Genomic DNA, 21,508 nt, shown 5'->3' on the forward strand with positions numbered 1-21,508 from the left:
TATATATTATTAATGGAAACTAATATTTCACATTTTTTTCTTTCAGCAGATATTTTTTTCCTTCCCTCTAAGTATGTAGATAAATGACAAATGTGTTTGCCACAAAACTTAAGTGCCATTAAAACAATATATTTGTTTATCTTGGAACTGTATCCATAAATGTACAGTATGGCATCCTTAGGCATCCCTAGTAACCACTAAGGATATGAACAGTTCAGTTCTGTGCAAAATGCTTCCTAAGATCAGATGTGAATTCTCATTAAACAGAAGCAGTCTGGCCCCAGATACCTTACAATCTTTGAAAATTGTGTGACAGCTTGTTGGCACCCTGTTGACTTGCTGTGATTTCCACCCCTCCTGTGGTGTCAGGAAGGCAGGGGAAGCACACTTCCTCTGCTCAACTGAAATCAAAGCTAACAGGGAAATTAATCTAACTCTGGATGAAAAGATGCTCTGCCACTAAGGCCTTAGACTGCTGCATATTGGCCTTTTTATGAGTTCTCAGAACAGCTTAGTGGGAGGCTGTTAAATATGTGCTACTCCAGCTGAAAAGGTGGCTATGGAGATACCAAAATTCATTATAAAATGTCATTCATAAGGCTGTCCTCCTTCCAGGGTTTGTGGGCACCATCCCAGTGGGATGTGAAAGTTTTAGACCTTTTTTCATGGATGAAGTGTTGTAGTTCAGGACAATGGCACTTGGCACAGTGGTCAGCCTTGGAACTTCACAAGACTGTGGTGGGGGAACACCATGGTCTGTTTAATGACACAAAAGAAAAAAAAAGCAAAAACCATGCAAACATTATTTAAAACAAATTACTTCAGCTGTTAAAATAAAATTTCTAGATAATCTGAAATCTAGTTAAACTCTGTTAGCATTTGAAAGCTCTTCTCTGTATCCCCAAATTTCACTTATGCAGAATTGTGCTTCCTTCTCAGTGTATCAGCATACTTTCTAATTGTTCTGCTTCCATAAGCATTCAGGCATATATTCATTACTTCATTTTCACTTTATCCATTTTTAAGAGAAGGAAAGCCAACATCTGCACATGTAACAGGCTTGTAGGTTATTTACCACATGTTCATTTTGTCCATTTTATGCCTTTTGTCCTTTTGTTCTGCCCTGATTGCAGGGCAATACTTCATTTGTATTAATACAGTGTTGGGTGTAAATAGATACTGAGTGTGTTTTTGGAAACTTTGTTAAAAGGTGAAGCTGCTGTTACAGTTGCAGTACAAGTAGCACTTTCCAATTGCTTGGATTAGAGTTAGGGTTTAAATTCTGCAAATGTTGCAAACTGCCTATTAGTCTGTGATAGACTGTAAGAGCAAACATTTGTCTCAATTTTTGTTTGAAACTTAATTTAACATACCAAGAATCTTAGTAACTAGGATAATCTCATTTTCTCTTTAATTACTCTTCTAAAAAATAAATCAGTTGAATGCTCCTTTAAATATTCTTCAAAACTTCCATCTTGATTGTTAGAGACTTTTTTTTTTTTTTTCTTTGTATTTTTTTTCTCCCAGAACATTGGGAAATCTTAGCTTTTAGTTTTATTTCTATCCTTTGGTGTGAGTTCATGAGATATTTCAGATATGAAGTATCTGACCTGGCCCTCTTTAAGACTAGACTGAATGGGTCCCTGAGCAACCTGATCTAGTGGGTGACATCTTTAGGACTAAATGGTCTTCTCTAGGTCCCTTCCTAAACTATTCTGATATTTTATTATATACTTAGTAGTTTTGGGGTGAAATGTACAAAAAATGGTGGTTCACATACTCATCCTTTGCCTGGTAACTTAAAATTATAATGAATTTTAGAGTTGTAATACTGTAAAGATATAATTAGTGAATAAAGAACAAATGAAATAATTGTAGTAATTATGGCTTAAATTTAAAATGTACCACTTAAAAATTATAAGTATCGCTTATATTCTCTAATTAGATACAGTTTCTGAATTCTTTCAGAATTTCAGCAGTGGACATCATTGTACTAGAGATCAGCCTGTCACTTTGCATCTCACCATAATTCTGCTGTATTTTCTGATGATGATTATGATTCTTTTTTTCCCCAAACACGTACTGATAATGGTTTTCTTCTGCAGAGCTCTGATAATGCCCCAGCCCAAGCAGCTCCTACCCAGCGAGTGGTAGAAGTGGCGATCCCTGATGTAGGGACTTTTGTGATTGAGTCAGAGGAGGGGGGTTATGACGATGAGGTACCTCTGATTGTGTGCACTGCTCCTCCTCAGTGCTTCCTTGTGCTGCCTGATGAGAGTTTTTGGCATGTTTGCACACTGTGACACCTAACAGACTCCTGCAAAATAAATGCTTAGCGGTTTTTGAATCTTTAACAATATCAGTTTGTCGTGAAATATGGAAGGAAAGCACTACAAACTCTAATTGGGCACGCTTTGCATGGTGTCAGTTACACTGGAGGTGTATTTGTCTCTTCAGCTGTGGAGGTTGAATGTTTGTGTTAGGCCAGGTAGCTTTCAAAATACTAGTGATAGACTGCACACTGCTGCATTATTTAAAAGGTGACAGGACACTGAGGGATGTTCTTCATGTTTCTTTATGCTTTCTTGTCAGTCCAGTAAAACTCATGTTCAAGTCTGATCTTTTACCTGCCAAGGCTAAGCTTCTCAGGCTTTGGGGATTAAATTAGCCATGGAAATTACCTAAAACTGAAATGTGGTAGAACTGAATTTTGCAGACCTTAAAAATAATTCAGACTCGGGGTGGTGCACATACCTGCTGCTACTTGAGAAATAATTGAGAGGCTCATGGTTTTTCTGAGAAACATTGTTATTTTGCTGTCCAGTTTTAGCAGCAACACTGCCAGTCATCAAACTGGCCTGCCTTGTCATTGCTTTCTCCACTTTTGTTTTGGGTGGGAATAGGATTGGTGCAGTCTGTATTCTCAGAGGTCTGAACATGGATTCTTAGGGGGCTTTAGCTTCCCTAGACAAATGGATATTTCAGGTCATTCTGCCCTGGAAGTGTGATCAGTTATAACTGGGAGGATGGGAATAAAATGGTTTGACATCATCACACTGAGTTTAGCTTTTCACAGATGTGTAGTTTCCACCTTGAAAGAAATGAGGATTTAACTTCATATAATGACCTGCCTGCTTGTTTGTTTGTTTTTACTTTTGTCTTCATGCCATTTTCTTTCTAGAGGATAACTTTCTTGACTATTTCCCTGGTTTTTTTGTGAGTGTATTCACCTTTTTTATGTTTTTATGCTGCACCAGTAATACCTTGGGCAGGGAGAGAGGGAGTGTTTTCCTTTGCTTGCAGATAAAAAAGGAAAAAGGTTTTTCTGAGTAGCTTGGATGTATCAAATTGTGTGTAACTGATGTGAATAACAGTGAGAGATGTCTTGTGTTTGGATTGGTGTTTGTTAATTATTTTGGGTTTGATGTTTAAGAAATTATCTACAGATGCATCAGGGATTGATTGCATTTGCAGCAGTGAGTTTTATTTTGACCTTGAAATATGCATAAAATACAGGTGGTATAGTTTAGTGCAGCATATTTGAAGTATGATTGGATGATTTTTCTACTTGGAACTTTTTTTTTTTGAATCCTTATAGGCCATGGGTAGCACTTATTCAGTGTGCAGTTTCTGCTTGGTACTAATGCTGAACTGTGCATGATCCTTTCTTGGAAAGTTTGGTCCGTGTAACTTTTTTGACACAGTTTTCTTCTTTTTTTTTTTTCCCCATTTTTTTGTAAGATGCCTTTAATGTTGTTGCAGTAAAACTATATATACACATGCCATGATTTGATTTGCAGAATACGCTCACCAGATCTGCATTGAAATGTGCCATATCAGTGTATGCATGCATTAAGTTGCTTTTTCATTTTGCATGAGACTAAAAGCATATTGAATTTAGTCATTAAAATATTAATCATTCAAAAATTTTACCTTAAATCCCTTGTGGCAGGTCATGCTGACCCCGAACATGCAAGGTATTATCATGGCTATAGGTAAAGCCAGGAATGTTTATGACAGGTGTGGGCCAGAAGCAGGGTTCTTTAAGGTACAACTAACATTTTCAACTTCTTCTACTCTGAATTTTCCTGTTAGATATGCTACTCCCTCTATCCCTTTCTGCATATAAAGTCTTTTCCAGCATTTATACATAATTTTCTATATCAGTCCCTCATTTAGATATTTCTTCCTTGAAAAATAGATATTTTTGCCCTTTTGATATCAGTAGCTCGTATCTATCTTCATTTTAGCTTTTTAATAATATTAGTGAGTAACACAATAGTAACATGAAACCCAGATGTGTAATCAATAAAAGTATATGGGTTTTTTTCCTGTTAGTAATAAAACCCATGCCTTTGCTAGACTGTGGGACATCAGGATTTTTTTATCCAGGACTCTTTTATTTCAAAGAGATGTTCTTGGTTTGTACTACTTGAAAGATTTTTAATAAATTTAAATTCCATGCTTTTGTGTAACCACATGGGTGTCAATAAAATTTTTTATTACTGGGTATTAGATGTTAATATTTTTATGGTGATTAGTGTTCACTGTGACACCAGATTTAAGAATGTGTTCATTTTCTTAAATACACAAACTTCTGAGCACCTTTAGCTTGTGGCCTTTTGAATTTTCAGGGTATTAGAAAGGGAATTGCTTTGACATGATGTAAAGTGTAAAATCCTCTCAAATGTGATTTGGAGAGGAGAAAGAAGTTTCTTGTTTGTCACTGAGTCACAGTCTGTTTTCTCCTTAATTGTTATGGTGCACGTTTACTGGAAGACATTCCAAAAAACAAACCAAAACAAGCAACAAACAAACAAACAACCCCATCACTACCAGCAAAAAGTGCTGCAACCCCTTGCTAAGAAAATTGAAACCTCATGGGTTGGTTGGTTTGTCTGTTTGTGTGGGTGTTTGAAGAGGATACTTAGAGAAAGGTTATAACCATAAAGTGTTTGCAGGGCTGTCTCTTAACTGTGCCTGATCTCAGGGAAGGGAGAGATACCTGCCACAGCCTCTGTCCAGTGAAACTGGGTTTGTTTGGGATTCAGTGCTGGTTGCTTTTTGTTTAGTTTTGGTGTTGTTTTTTTTTTTCAAAATTATTAATGAAAATATATAAATTATTTTTAAGTTTAAAAAATCCTCATTTGATCAAATCACTTATCAGAAAGTCCAATTCTATTTAATTCTTTAATATGAAGGGTGTTTTGATAATTTTAAAACAAGAAATTACTTTAAAATATATTTAATGCTTTAGACTTATCAAAACAATGCTCAGTTGAAATGATTTTCAGTCTTTAATTTCAAATCCTTAAACATTTAGGCTTCATGTAGGCAGAATGTCTTTTGAGTGTGAAAATGTTTTGACATAAAGTAGAAAACTTTCCTTACTCATTTTCTGCTGAATTGTGTTTGCAGTAGCTTAGAAGAGGTGAAACATGGTTCATTTTGAAGGAATTCGTTAGTGTGAATGGATGCAGATGAAGTGGGGTTGTTTTGGGAACAGAATCTTTGTTTTGGGATGCATCAGATGAAATCTCACATTTTCCAATAACTTACTATAAAAGTTTCTAAGATATCTTTTAATACTGTTACTGTATTATGTATACTATACACTAATTACTTTATGTGGTTTTTTTTTTAATGAAATTAGTGTTTTCAGGAAGCTGGGGGGTTCTACATCTTTGTTTTAATGTTACTCAGGTGAAACTCCTTTGGTGTGGGTCATTGTTACTGCCTAGGTTTAACTCTCCCTCTAGATCTTATGTTTAAGACATGACTAACATTCAGGTATTTCTTGGTCAGTGATGTCTTCAAATCATTGTTCTTTAACCTTTATAGACAATTTCTTGCAGAATGTTTCCTTTAAGATCTTTATATAATATCCTCATTGAGGAAATGAAAGCATAAAATTTTTCTACTGTCCCTTTTTCTGTTAGAGAAATGTTTTTCATTTTATTGAAGGTTTCTGAATTTGTAGAATACCACATTATTTTGAAAATTATAGAAGTAATATAATTTTTTCCTCCTTCTGAGTAATTATATGAAAAATAAATGTCTAATAGCAGTTTAATTTGCTTCCTCTATAAATAAGGTTTAATTATTAGCCATGTTGACTTTCTAATGGTAGAACTTCTGATATAAGACCATAGAAGCTCTGTGGCTTTTGGCATTTATAATGTTGTCCTAAGCATCTTTTTAATGGTAATGCAATTTGTGAATATTTAAAGATATTGATGCAGAACATTCTCCTAAGTTTTAGAAATATCTACATGCTCTATGTTTAAACCTGTATGATTATTACTCTACGTGTTTAATCCTGAAACAAAATATGTTATTAACAGAGGATGGGAGCCCAAATTTCTGACAGGTAAATGTCAGGTATTACAGCATAAAGGCATTTGAAATACTGAACAGGGGGTTTTTTTTATGACTGCTTTAGTACTTAATTTTGTGCATATGTTGTACTGAAACTTTGCTAATGTGTTAGGAAACCATCTGGTCACCTCCCTCTTTTCAGAGGGAATTTATGGAATGTGTGTTAACATTTGTCACCATTTTTCTAATTATTTTTCTTGTTGCTCCTGTTCATGCTGGATAGTTTCAGTGAATAAAATCTAATGAACATATCAAATTATGTTCATTAAAACCTAATGTGCTGGCAAAGCTAGAAAAATTAATGATTAATGATTTTGGTGACCTCTAAAATTTCTCTAAAATATTCAGTGAGGGCTGCATCCTGTCATATAGGGCAATATTGTTCATACTGAATTATTATTTTATTCAGAAATCCCATCATTTGTTTTTCATTGAAAGACATATTTCATTCCCACTCTAGTATTTTCCAAATCATAGAAATTCACTAAACTTTCTGTAGGGCATTTTTTATTTATGTCTTTGCATTTAACCATGTATTAGAGGTACTTTTTATACCTTATGAGACTTCAGAAAATTTCTTAAGGTCAAGTGTCTGGAATCTTCTACTTGTCTTGGGCTTAGAGAAACCTCTCTAAGGATTGTGATAAATCTCCTCTCAGGGAGGCATGGCACAGGATTGAAACTACTTTTGAAGGGAAGGTTTACTTGGGATTTTGTCAGGCTTAACTGGTGAGAGAAAGTATCAACTTGACAATTTATCTGTGGTTTTGTTTTCTTTTTAAAAACTTAGTTTAGACTTCTAAGGGTGGTCTGTGAAACTGTTAAGAAATTTTATAGGCAAAATGCTATGGCACATAATGTGTCTGTGTTGTTTGAGTTAAAAGCCAGAAGGAATAATGTATTTTTTTTTTAATTATGTAGGCAATTAAATTGGAATACACACGTCTGCTAAAATTAGCCCAGGAAGATCCACCACCTGAATGTGATTATCGTTTGCGTCATGCAATTGTGTACTTCATCCAAAACCAGGCACCAAAGAAGATAATTGAGAGAACATTGCTGGAGCAGTTTGGAGATCACAATCTCAGCTTTGATGAAAGGTAATAAGATCTGCACATCTCATTTCCTGTGTTCTTGAATGTTCTCTGATGTGTGGAAACACCCCTTCACATTTGGCTGGTGTGTTTGGCTTTATCTCCTAGTTAACAGTTTGCAAGTTTACTTTGCAGAACAGATCACCTTTATAAAAATATCTGTTAAAAGAGTAATCAAGAAGTTGAGTTTCTACTCATCTAAAATAAGTAGAAATGCTCAGTGTTGTTCATAATTTTGCATGTAGATTTCTCCACCTTCTTTTCACTGTGTTTCCTCACTATCAGCAGTAGAGGGTAAAGCCTTTCTAACTGGGTAAGTGATTGACTTGAGAGCAAGACAATGTCTCTCTTCCACTCAAAATTCCATCTACTTACTTATGTTAATAGGTAAATAAGAAGTTGGAAAATAGTCTGTCTTCTCTGTAGGGAATAATCTAAATTTCTGCAAAGTAAATGTCAGGGAATTTCAGACTATCTGAAATTTTAAATTAAAAGATTGAGCAATGTAACAATTTAGCAAAATAAAAGAAATAATCCTTTAAAAAGCACAGGCCTCCATCTCACACATACTTCAAAAGTATGCCCTCTTCTGCTGATTATACCATGCATAATAAAATGTACATTTTCCATGGCATTTTCACACTGGTTTGCATAAGGCTGTAGGTCATGCTGTTTAAGCCTCCTGTCTTTGGAGGGATAATATCCTCTCTGAATTTCCAGTAATATTTCATGGTTTTTAATTGCTTTTCATAAGGTGCCGTAACATAATGAAGGTTGCTCAAGCCAAACTTGAAATGATAAAGCCAGATGAAGTAAACATGGAAGAATATGAGGTCAGTACTTCTCATGCTTTAAATTAAGTTGTAATGTGAAATAATTATCAGTAAAGCTGAATTTTGTCTTCACAAATTTCTTCTTGTCTCAGACTGAGAAATTAAAACTGGCTATTTATTTAAAGACCCATTATTTGTCCAAAGGCTGCTCTTGAGCTGTTTTTTCCACATCTGTAATCCCAGTGCTTGAGCCATAAATAAATGTCAGGTTGGAATCTGTCCTTACTTCGTTAACGAGTCTTGACGTCACTAACAATATTTTGTAATTTATCACCACATGAGCTACGTGGCTTTTTGTAGGCAGACACAGCTGGCAGGGAAGGAGGAGAGTGGTCTGTGCCTAGCCTTGCTCATCTTGATAGCTGCACAGCAGGCACAGTCCCATTTGTGCTTTTCCTCCAGCTGTCTCTGCAGCCATTCTCATTTTCTTATGAGCAGCAGATTCTTTTCTTTGCTGAGACCATGCATGGCCAGCTTATGCATTTAATTTTTCCTTCTGTGTTGTTTAGAAAAACTTGGAGGGAAAGTGAGAGGTGAATCTTAGACATGAAATAATCGTGACTAATAGTTGCTAAAATAATTCATTTCACATTTAAAGCTAAGCCTGGAGCTGATTTTGCAGCATCAGTTTCAAGTCTGAGTAATACTATTCATTAAAACCTCTTAACAGTGGGTATTTATGTCCTGGGCAGATTCCAGTGCAGCACCTATAGCTCCTTATTCTGCTGGTAGGTCCAAACAACTTGATCAGGAGGATAATGGGAGTAATCTTTTCCTCACAATTCCAATAAAAAATATTTTAATTGCCTTCTCTCATTACCAGGTTTAGGGCCTGGTAGTAGATGCTGCTGCATTACAGCAGCCTCCCTGGTTGCTGATAGGGAAGGAGCCTCAGAGTAGCATTTTATTGCATTTTGATGGCTGTGCAGGGCTCAGCATTTTGCCATTTTTTGAATGATGCTGCACAGAGAGAAAAAAAAAAAAAATCTGGACTTAGCTGTAAGAGTGGAGATATCTTCTGTTCCTCTGCAGAAAATTGCCCCTGGTTTCTCTGATATAGTGAGTTGGCATTTTATGGATGCTTTCTCAAGCTCTTTCTGTTGAATCTGCTAGTAGTTTTGTCTTATGGTGTGTTGTCCCTTATTTTATCTTTATTGCACAGTTGAAAGTTAGCAGTTACCCCTCTGTAGAGAAGGTGCCTTTCTCACCTGGAGCATTTACCTGTAAAGTGAACCAGGAGTCACTTGGTATAAATGGTGATGCAGTAAAATAAATGTTCTGCTCTGACATCAACATCTCATCTGAGTTGCTTTTGGGTTTGTTTTTTTGGTTTTTTTTTTAGCACTTCCCATGTTCAGGCTTTTTCTATGTCATTCTTGTATTGAAAATTAAGCTTAATATCAGGCATATAAAAAGCTTTTCAACACTTTCTGAATAGGGAAGAAAAAACAAGATCTCATGTAATTTCACCTTTGGATCTCCTAGGATGCTTTGTGCTCCTTTCAAATGGTGATAGGTTCTGTGAGAATACTCTCATCTAGAAATGTTTAGACATTTAGGAATTTTCTTTTTATTGAGAGAGGGTGGATTTGTGTGGACTTTCCACATATGCAAGCCTACTGGTGTCCTTAGTATTTACTGTGACTATTGGATGCTAAATTTAAGTGGAGGGGAGTTATGTGTTTAAAAAAATAAATCATATTTAATTTTTGTTGATGAAGTTCTGTTTACCCTTTCTTACATGCAGAGATGGCATCAAGACTATAGACATTTCAGGGAAACAACCATGTTTCTCATGGTAGGATTGGAGTTTTTCCAAAAAAAGAGGTAAGTGGTAGTATAGAGCTCAAATGTAATAGAACAATGTGAAGGCAAAATCTAATATTGATAAGTAAAGGTATTTTTTAAATAAAGAAATGTTTAATGTATTATTCATCTCAGATAACCATTTATTCAGTCTACTCATATCTTCAGTCTTGCATCTTCCTATTCTTAATTTCCATTTCCAATCTCTTATCAAGCCATGGGTTCTTTTCAGAGCACCCTCTACATCCACCCTTATTCTTCCTTCTCTTTTATTCATGAGTGCTCTGGGTATCACACAGCCATGAATATCCTCCTTCTCTGGCACTACCTGTGCACATACATATATCTACTTTCATCAGTGCAGACAGTTAGTCAAGTCTGTGTCTTTCCTGTTTTTTGACTGGGTCTTTCCACTGAAATGGTTTTGCCTTGTGCATTAGTCTGGGCCAAAACTCCACCTATGGAGTGGGCTCTAGAGGTCAGGAAAAAAGAACATATTTGAGAAATACTACCATGCATAGCTGTCATAGTTGTAGCTGATTGTCCTTAACTCCATGGTGATTCATTCCCTTCTCTTTTTGAACCAAGTCAGAAATTGTGACTGTATAAAATGGGTGACATTTATGTACTTAATTCAAAACAGCTCAAATTTATTCTGACCTACACATTCATCCAAAATGATGATTATGGTATAAATGTAGTCAATCACTGATGATTCATGTATAAAACAATAGGTAGAGAAATCTAGAGCAGAGTCAAATTTATTTCTGTTCCTTTGTTGTGTAGTAAATTGCTCCATATTTCTCATCTTGTAACTTCTTAAAAAAGAAAGGCCTCAAACAATACAGGAAAATTGACTGCCAAAGACACAGCCTTGCCTTTGTGAATGATCTTTTTATACTGTTAACACAATGAGCCCAGAGTCTTGGGTTGCCTTTGAGTTACCATCATGTTATAAACAGTACATTTACTAGTAATCTAAACTGAAATATTCTACAATATTGGTCTTAAACATTTTGTGTACAAAGGTTAGTCAGAAGATTGCATGGCTTATTTGAAAAATAAACACCCTGGTGTTGCTTCATTCCTTAAAGAGGCAAAAATGTCACAAGCATTGGTATGGTTTATAGGAGCCTCTTCATGCAGTCTCTAAGATTGCAGGCAGGGGTGAAACATCTTCAGGTTCCTTGGCACTGGTACTCCAGAGTGGCACCTTCAATTGTAAAATACCAATGCCTTCTAGCAATAGCATATTGTGGCTATGTCATGGAGGAGAGGGGGAAGCACAGGTTTCTGCTATGTGCTAAACAAAGTTCTCCATTGTTTACAATAACTTGCAGAATTGGGGTGAGGTGTTTGTTAGAAAACATCTTCATAATTTAGAAAACAAGCCTATTATCACCAATCTTACACTCTAACATGGGTCAGAAATAAAAGGTACAATTTCAGAAGTGCTTCACAAAGTGTTTGATACAAAGACAGTAGGACTAAAGTATAGTTAGTGGATGAGTGAGATCTGGGTGTCCAGTGACCTGCTGCAAAGGCATCTTGTGCAAATACACCCCTGTATTTCAGGTTCCCAAAAGACTCAGATTTGCTGAGGTTCCCACCTTGCATACTTGAGAGAGCAATTGTACCATCCTTATGCTGGAAATGAGACTGATCCCTGTCAGTTCATTTAACACTAAAACCATAAAAACATAACTTTAAAAATATTAATGAAAGGATAGGCTTTCATAAAAGAAATACGATCTTCATTAGTGGGACTGTTTTAAGGTTTGGGTTTTTTTTTGCCTCACAGACCCACCTCTCTGTTGGCAAACTTTTCTTAGGTTCAATAACACTAAGTGATAACCTAGCAACACTCAATGTCTTGTCAAAAGTCAACCATTATTCAAGCAGTATTTATTTCTTTAATTGTAATGTGCTGAACAAACACAAAAATCAACATTCAAGTAGTTTGGTATATCTTTATCATGCCTGCTTTCAGTGGTCTCTCGTGATCCCTGATGGTGGGTGTCAAGGCCCACCCTTCTCTACAGGTGGAGAATTGAGTTTTTCAGGCATCTCTGACTGCTCTGGCTGAGATGAACCCAGCCAGCTAATGAGCCTTGGTAGGAGTTTTGCCTGCAGCTCACTCTTGTGGCAGCAGCTTAAAAGTGAACAAACTGTATGCTTTAGCAGTTGCCTTTTAAGTTTCTTGCTTCTCGGTTTTGACTGAAATGCCTTTTCCAAAGCAGTGCTAAAATGTTGCCTTTCTGTGTCTTTTTATGATTCTGTGGATCTGTTTGTTAATTTTACTGTGGTTCCATTCCTCAGACCCAAGATATGAGTCTGAGCTTAGATATACAGTCATGATAGTCTAAAATAATTTACCTTGGTGTTCAATGGCACCACAGTTGTTTCAGGAAAAGGTCACACACAAGTGAGGGAAGGAGCAAGAAGAGGATGACTGGAGATAAGGCCACTACCACCACTGAGTTTTAACTGGCATCAACAGAGCTGTTGAACTGTAGCTTCAACCTGCAGTTTCACAAATAACTGAACTAAGAACGGAAGAACATCCTCCTCCCCTGGCTTTATAACCAGCAGTTTCAGTTCTTGTTATCATCTTTTCTTCCCCTTTCCTCCTCCATTGAGTTTTCAGCTGTCTGGTCAGTTTTATTGGTGACCAGTCGTTTGAAGAGTTTCCATGACTAGGAAAAATGGATTTCAAGTAGCCCTTTCCCTTATTTTTATATTGTCTCATTGGGAGGTATTACCTTACATCTTAGTTTTTGACCGTGGAAAACTCTTGACTTGTATTCAGGTATGCTCTGTGTGTGCACATAATTTTTAGCATTTTTCAGCAGATTGGTTGTTTGATTTTGGTAGTTTCAACTTGACCCATGAGCTCATACTCTCATCAAGAGGGAGTGCACAATTTCATGTTACTATAACCACTCCCTTAGGAAATTTCTACCCCTAGTTTTTTGGGTTTTTGGGTTTTTTTTTTTAATTTTAATAAAAATAAGATCAAACTGCCTGGTTTTAGGGTAGCTACTGGCACTACTTTCAGTGCTTATGTGTCATAACTGTGTCTTTGTAAATCAGAGAATTCAGCATTTCAAGTGTTTGCAAGAGATGGTGTGCAGCAGTGTGAGGGGAGATTGTTCATCTGTGCATGAAGGGATCTCTGTCAATTATTAACTGATAGGTTCTTGGGTGCTTTCTTATTCCTTCTCTACCAATTAGTCTTGCATTTATCTTCTCCATTCAGATTAAAGACAGAAATATCAACAGTCTAACAGCACTTCTGCTTTTGAAATGCTGTGATTGCTTCTTCTATCACATTAGATTTCAAGTAACTTGGAAGAACTTATGGTTAGTGAAGCTTAAAAATTCGCAGTTTTTGTTTTAGAAATAAGGTGACAGTTTTAAATCTTATTTGCTGAGGTGTAGAATGCTATCAAGATATTCATGGCAATGGAAGCTCAAACACAATAATGACATAAATGCAGTCAGGAAAAATTAAGTTTTCATGGATACTCAAGGCCACTTTAAAGCTGGTTAAGTGAGTGAAATTATACCCATTGGTTTCAGTGAGCTTTAGATCAGATTTGGTGTGTAATGACCTAATCTAATAATAAAATAATATGTTCTGATGTGTGTAAAAGACAAAATTGTATGGCTTAAAAAACAATATCAAGAGATTGGTGGGGAGGGATGGATTTTCCATCTAGCAAATAGAGTTGCCTCTCCTTTGAGGAACACAGTATTTGCTTTAAAGCAGGTGGTATGTGGATGTTGCACCTAATACTTCTGTTTCTTCTCCTCAGTTACATGGAAGCCTTGCTCTACCTTATCTATGCTTACCAGAATAACAAAGAGCTCTTGTCCAAAGGCCCGTACAGAGGGCACGACGAAGAGCTGATATCTCACTACAGACGAGAGTGTTTGCTCGTAAGTGAAGGGGGAGCTCTGTGTCTCAAAATGTTGAGTTTGCTGCTTAGCTCTAATAAAATTAATTAGTAGAAAAGTCCTGCCATCATGTGCAACAAACCCAAAACCTCCCTGAATTGAGCAGTTCAATACTGAGGCTTGTAAGGGGAAAAAAAAGTAAAAGTAAAAAAGAAATCATTATTTCCCGAGCCCGCTGTTTTTGTTTAGTTTTTTTTGAATAGCCAATCTTTTTCTTTATGATTTAGTAGGCTCAGTGCCATCGTGTCTGGGCTAGGTGGGAGCAGTGGTTGACAGTGTTGGTGAGCAGACTCACCCTGCTGCCATGGTTTGACAGGGAGACAAATATTGGGAAAGGCATCAGCAATGATGCCTTGCCTGAAACAAGGTATTTTTATCTTGTTATGTCACTTTTAACAATAATGAAAAAAATAAAATCAGGTGATAAAATCTCAGTCTTAACAAAACAGCTGCAAAATTAAAGTTGGCAGGTATGAAATGAAGTGGCTTGAGGAACTGCAGAAGTTCAAGTGGATTAGTAGAGCATATGCATCATGGAGTAAATGTTAAAACACAACTGTGGTTAATTCAAATTGTCAGGTAATTCTGTAGGAAGACTGTGCTTTCAAACAAACTGATAATGATGCATGGTAGACTGAAATGCTGTGTACTTAAAAACTTTCTTTTTTTGTGGTTGTTTCTGAAGAAATTAAACGAACACGCTGCAGCACTGTTTGAATCAGGAGATGATCAGGAAGTAAATAATGGCCTGATTATAATGAACGAGCTCATTGTCCCGTGTTTGCCATTACTACTGGTGGATGAAATGGAAGAGAAGGATATTGTTGCTGTGGAAGATATGAGAAACCGTTGGTGCTCCTATCTCGGACAAGAAATGGAGCGTAAGTCATTTATTGTTGAGGGAAAAGGCCCTTTTGCAGCTTTTTTATAAGTATGATATTTTCAATGTCTGGAATTAAACCTGTGCCTTGGTAGTGTTTTTTTGGGATGCCCTGATTTTTGAATAATCCTTTACACATGTAAATAAAAAGTCATTCCTGGGGTATCAGGCTGTAAAGGAAACTTGCTTTTTGAGTGGAAAAAGATTTGTGGTATTAGACCACCTAAACGGGAATTTATATCAACATCTTAGTAGGAATTGATATATCCTTGCTATTGCTGGTATGTCTAAAGAATCTGAATTATTCCAAGTGAAACTCCTCCTCTTCTACCTACTAATTAAAAAAATAAGTCAACACTGGGCAGAAAAAGGACAATTCTACATATAGACATAAATGCTTATGTTTGTTTTTCTGCTTTGATTTGCAGCCAACTTACAAGAAAAACTGACAGATTTCCTGCCAAAATTGCTAGATTGTTCTACAGAGATCAAAGGTTTCAATGACCCGCCAAAGTTACCCTCCTACTCCACACATGAACTGTGTGAAAGATACGCCCGGATCATGTTGTCACTCAGTCGAACTCCAGCCGATGGAAGATAAATTCTGCAGACCTTCCTAAGCACATTGTATAAACTTTTTTAGTTCTTAAACCTTGCCTTCCTGTCACAGGGTTTGCTTGTTGCTGCTATAGTTTTTAACTTTTTTATTTTAATAACTGCAGAGGAGAAATGACTGTACAAACTTTAGCCAGACTGCAAATGATTAAAGCTGAGAATCGCATGGCACTCAGTCGTTTCAACCAGAATTGATGCAACATGCAAGTCTGATCATTATGGCAAAACTGCTTTTTTGCCATTTATCTGTTACAGTATTACTTTGCTTTTATCTTAAGATCCTTTACTTTATCAACAGCTGTCTGGATCATTTTGTGACTGCAACTACTTTAAGTGTCCAGTGCTGTGTAAATACATGGTACTTGGTAGCTTGTAAATGAAAAGAAAGAATAAAGTTTTATTTATGGCTACTTCTGTGTTTGCAAGCAGATACCTTGTATATTATTGTAAAATATGGGTATTTTTAGAAGAGATACAGTATATTGATGGGTTACTCAATTTTATAGATAAGGTTCTTCAGGATTTATGGCCGATTTCCTTTCAAGTACTCGGCGATTACTGTATGTGAATATATTGAAAAACTGTCACAGTATTATACACAATGGTGTTTTGTATATTCTTCAGTGGTCTGTATGATACTGCACCTGAGCACTTTAGTGTGCGTGTGAATGGCCATGCCAAGTCTTTTCTAATAACTATGGACTGGCTTCTGAAACGAAACAATAATGGCACCTTTCTTCTATTCTTAGAAAAAAAATTGAAGTTAAAAAATTAAAAGTATTTTCAGTATAAATATATTACACCCTCTAAGCAAAAGTTCTAAAAATTGAATTAAGTAGAGAAAATAAAGGTTTTAAAAATTTAATTTATGAAGATTAAGGATTAATCAATTTTTAATTGGTGTTTGAGTCATGTAAGTGACCAGAAATAAAATCTTAATTTTAATTCTTTACTTGAAATGGGTTGCTATTGTTGCAACAAAATATCTCAAGAATCTTTTATCTGTCCTAATTAAATTTCTATTGGAAGTAAACGAACATATCTATTGGATTTGTTTTATAGAACTGAAATACTGTCTGGTTTTAATGAAGAAACTTAATTATTTTGTGGAAAAAGACATTTAATGAATTCTTAGGTAATCCTGTTACCTGGCACTATTTTGATTCCTTCTCTTTTTAGAGAACGTTTTGTGTTAGATCAGTAAAATATGTGAATATTTATTTGTATGTTTTTATTGGAGCGACACAACTTTTCCTTACAGGCTTTCAAGTGGTGCTTGAATATCTGCTAATAAAAGGCCACAGAGGAAAGGGAAGGAGTGATGAAGTTCAGACCACCTAGAAATGCAGTGGGCAGAAATATGAGCATCTCATATGCAAGAGGTAGCAGAGTTCAGTCTTAGCACGTATCAGTCTGGGAATTTGTTCACTCTGGAGAGACACTGGATCACAATGTACAGGGAACAGAATGTGGCCTTCAATTCCAAATCTGTTCAGGGCTTTTTTCCACTCCTCTTTCCAGTATTGCAGTGCTTCACACTTTTTCAAACAAAAATTGACATTTTACAAGTGAAATACTGCATAGGAACATTATTTTAGGTCTGAGACTCTTGATGTGTGAAATATCCCTCTTGGAGAAAAAAGGTATGCTTACTATGAAATGGCAGAAGATACATTTTAAAAGCTTTTACATTTTGCACCTGTTCCACTTTGATTTGAAACTCAAGAATATACTTACTTAGCATTGTATTGTTAAACAAGGCTTTTAACAGATCAGACTTTCTACTTTTTTAATAATAGTAAAAAGAATTAATGTGAAAGAGCAACTTTATTTCATTATGGCTAACAGGTTTTGAGTTTAAATGTTTGTGGAAGCGTTTAAGGAAATATTCCCTCTTACCCTGAAGGAGCCTGTTACCCTCATCTGTTTAATCTTTCACAACAAACACATGGGGAAAGCCACTCTTTGTAAGATAAAGAGAAGTATATTATTTCATTTGGGAAGAATACCTAAGGTATTTAAATTAAAAGGAAGCAAGGAAGGATGAGACTTGGTTTTTGTTTTGGGGTTTTTTTGTATTCAGTTTCTGAAAGTAACAAAATAATCCATTGAAGTTCATAGAACTGAAAATAAATATGTATTCCTTTGCAATGACAAACGAGTTGAATTGACAAGGTAGAAGAGCAGAAAAAATATCTATGTATTTCGCTATTCTGATATATTTTAAATATCTGAGTTTAAACCTTCAGTGAAATTATTAATGATTACATTAATGTGAAAACATTAATAGTTACATGAATTTTGTCTTAAAAGCCTTGCTTTTCTCACTGAAGTAGTTGATAGTTGATATCCAAAGTAGTTGATAGCTTGGATTCACAATGCCCAGCACAAAACCTCTACAAGTAACTGTAAGGCAGTAAAGCACACAGTCCATTTAGCTACCTGATAATCTGTGACTGAATTATGTAAGGAGGTATGGTCTCTTCAGGTTGGGTATTATGGAAGTTTTTATTGGTTTTTTTTTCAGTTAATATAACACAAAAAGATTAAGGAAATTTAACCAAAATTCATTTACCAAGTCACCTGTACTATCAAGTGAAAGGTGGAGGTTTTTCCAGATGTTGCTTCATAGTGAAAATCAACTTGAATTTACCCTTTTTTTTTTTTTTTTAAATCTCTCCCAAACATGTGTCTTCATGTTAGCCCTACTGCTTTACTTGAAGTGATATTTTGGTAGTATCAAGAATCCTGTTGTTTCTAGTTCAAGCTACCATAGCAGGTCTGTCAGCCTCAGCCTAGCAGAAAACCATGAGCAGCAGCAGAATTGAGCTGAACAAATGAAGAGGATGGATGGAGGCAGTCTGTACTTAGATATGGGATATTTGGAATCACACCAGACACCAAGAATTTGACCTTCACTAGTGAGTCAGTGTTGCTTTGTGGACAGTCTGTGCTTTACTGCAGGGAGCAAGTTCACTCGAGAAAACCTGAAATATGAGCAGAACCAAAAGCACATACTTTGTGTTCTAGCATTAACATACTAAAATTTCATAATGTCTGCATTAAGTATCTTTCAGGTTATTTTTAGGCTACTCCTGTGAAGATTGCAGCTCCTGAAAGGAACTGAACACCACCAGTAGCACAGAAGATTGCTGGATACTGTCCAAGAAGTGTAAAGGTTCATACAGGGAGACAATAGTTGCTGCCTGTATTCTTCATTTTGTCATGTTTCCTTCTCTCAATCTCCAGTGAGTCCAGATGTCTGTGGGAGGCCTTATATAAGCACAAGGTAAAGAATTTTGATGGAACAATGTGCCACTCTAGGTCTGCAATGAGTCACCTGATCTGTAGAGCATTTTTCCACATAAATGTGTGTTTAAAAAAAAAAAGTCTACGTTTGAGTCTATAAGAATCCAAGAAAAGTGAGTGTCAGTCTTGGCAGCAAGAGAAAAGTGGTTGCATCTTTCCATTTCTCTTTTCTGGAGAGAATGCTAATACAGATATGCAGCTGCTCTTATCTAAAGAGGTCTTTTAGCAAAATGCAGTAGGTAGGATTCCAAAGGGGAGTGATTCAAGCAAAACCATTATTTTTCCTGTGCTTGAGATCCAGTTTTTATGTACTGTGTCATTGAAAGTCTTTTGAGGTCCTGATCTTGGTGGATAAGTCATTAACTGAAAACACTTTTAACTCCTAAAGATTATCATTCTTTATATGTAAGAACCAGCAAAACATTGTTGCCTGATTAAGCATTTCTAGTTCTCTTCTGACCCATTTGGGAGCAAAGCCTCTGAACTTTGGCAGACATGTCTGTCTCTGCCACACACACGTGTGCTCCAGCTTTATTGTCATGCCCTTAAAATCCTGGACTCAGCCATGGAATGTTCTCAGTTATGAATTTCAGATCTTTGCTGTAAGTAGCAGGAAAGGATTCATGCTTCTCAAAAACTGTTTATTGACATAGCACTTTGAAAGAACAGCTTGACTTGCACTCTGGTGGTTGGGATATCCTCCTCTCATATGCTGGGAAATTCATAGTGGGAAAGGCTTGTTATCAGGATGATGGTCACAGGTTGGATTCTTCATGAATGTTAGGATATGATCATTCTTTATTGCTTTCTTCATATCTAAGCTGAAGTACCTCTTAAATAAAGTTTAGGCTCCATGGTTCATTCTTCACTTTTCATTTCCCCCTCCCTGTTGTTCCCCAGTGAAGTCACTTGAATATTCACTTTTCAGGCTTTGTAGTTGGTTAAATCTTTGATTCAGCATCAACTTGAACTAACCACAGTACTTTTACCACCAGGATATAGAACCAAGATTCCTCTGCTTCCATCTCATTAGTGTGGGCTTCAGTTTCTGTCTGCTTTTTCCTGGAAATGCCTGTGCATGATCTGCAGGTCATATAGCACCATACACATACTGTCTGGCAGTTAAGCATTTGAGAGCCTGAAAGAGGGAAGTTATGGATAGTTATCCAAAGCTAACTAAACTGCAGAGTTTTTCTGTACCATGTCTTGGCATATCAAGAAAAAAAAATTTTAAAAAATTGTTGGAGCCTGACTTAACTGAGCACTTTAGGAGTGTGAGAGGTGTCTTGTGCACTGTATCTCAGCACTATCCTAGTTTATGAAAGTTGTAGATGCTGTTCCTCTTGTATAATAATTTTCAGTTTACCCTGATCTTTATACTTTGTCTTAAATTATTAAAACTGCATTCAAACTAACTTCTGGCAAAAAGCAGCTTTTCCTGCTGTGCTGATTTCCAGTCCTTACCCATGTCTATGTTCTGTGTCTGGGTGTTGCCTATCAGAGTTCAGGATTGTATCTGCTTTGTTATCTGTGTTAAAGTTCACTGGACCCATTTGTACTATGTGGTTATACAGACAGTAGGGGAAGGGCAGTAATTCCTGTAGATATTCAAGAAAAAAAATTTGCATTTTCTTCTGTGACCTTTAATCTGTAGCAGTAGAACTTCCAGTTAAATGTGGACTAAAGACTTGGGAAACCTGTGGTAGTTTGGGGAGGGATTGCTTTCTTTAAAAATTATCAATAATACAGGATCATGAGATGGAAGGAATTGCTGTGCAAACATAGTAAACTTTTATGTGGGTTAGAAAAAAGAATCATTATTGAAATAAGTTTCAAGAAAAGAAGTCAGTGTTACAATGCAATTTGAAGAAAACTTCCTGTATTCTTAGGGAAGAAGTTGGAGTGTTTGGCTTTTGTAAGGAATCTTGACCAGTGAAACTGAAAAGCTTGTAACTTCATCAATAGCTTAAGGTAATACATTCCTGTAGTCTGCTTATGAAGCTCTTTTGTTTAGAAAATAAAATCTATATCCACAAAATTGAATACACCCCCCCCCCATTCCTCCAGGAAGATACTGTTGTGCAAAGTTTAAGTTGAGTTTGGAAGTTCAAAAACCTTACTTCCTCCTTCCCTTGCACAGTCTGTTTGAACAAGTGCAATGTTTGGAAATGCCTATAATTTCTCTTTGAATTTCTGAAGGAAAATTTTTCATCTCTGATACTTCTTAATGTGAGATTAAGACCTGTCATTTCATTTGGCACTAGCACTTGTTCCACCCTCAGCTGATGGTGATTTTTAGTTATGTGGTTGTTGCAAGAAGCTTGAACAGATGATTTGTCACTTCAGCTTCCTTCTGTAGGATATAATCCTCAACATTCTTTGCATAAAAAGGTTTATACTGCCGTGTTTTAGGAATTTACTCTCCTTCTCCCTTATCTTTGTTCAGTTTAAAGCTGCTATTCAAATGCTTTGCATTGAGCAAGTGAAACAGCACTGATTCTGTCTGCCAATGTTCTATTCCACTGGAGACAGTCACATCGCTGGACTTGGACTTCATGAGAGATTTTATGGTGCTTTGTGCTCTGTGAATTTGTTTGAAATGGGAGGTGATGGAGTTAATTACCTGTTGTTTG

The 21,508-nt window shown here is 36.2% G+C and overlaps 1 protein-coding gene across 3 annotated transcripts in view; it reads left to right on the plus strand.

Moving 5' to 3' along the window:
* The window catches only part of USP25 (ubiquitin specific peptidase 25), an 88,003-nt gene extending 72,027 nt beyond the window's left edge, over nt 1-15,976 (plus strand). For 2 of the 3 annotated variants that reach the window (XM_079322742.1, XM_079322743.1), the window contains 6 exons: nt 7,300-7,478; nt 8,227-8,305; nt 10,053-10,132; nt 13,930-14,053; nt 14,757-14,952; nt 15,380-15,976. In XM_079322742.1, coding sequence (XP_079178868.1) covers nt 7,300-7,478; nt 8,227-8,305; nt 10,053-10,132; nt 13,930-14,053; nt 14,757-14,952; nt 15,380-15,552 — 831 coding nt within the window. In that variant the 3' untranslated portion in view covers nt 15,553-15,976. Of the gene's footprint in view, nt 1-2,105; nt 2,220-3,952; nt 4,049-7,299; nt 7,479-8,226; nt 8,306-10,052; nt 10,133-13,929; nt 14,054-14,756; nt 14,953-15,379 lie in introns of all 3 variants that reach the window. The other variant, XM_079322741.1, reaches the window with a different exon arrangement.
* Nucleotides 15,977-21,508: the final 5,532 nt, after the last annotated feature.

Source organism: Erithacus rubecula (assembly GCF_903797595.1).
Source record: "Erithacus rubecula genome assembly, chromosome: 1".
Lineage (NCBI taxonomy): Eukaryota > Metazoa > Chordata > Aves > Passeriformes > Muscicapidae > Erithacus > Erithacus rubecula.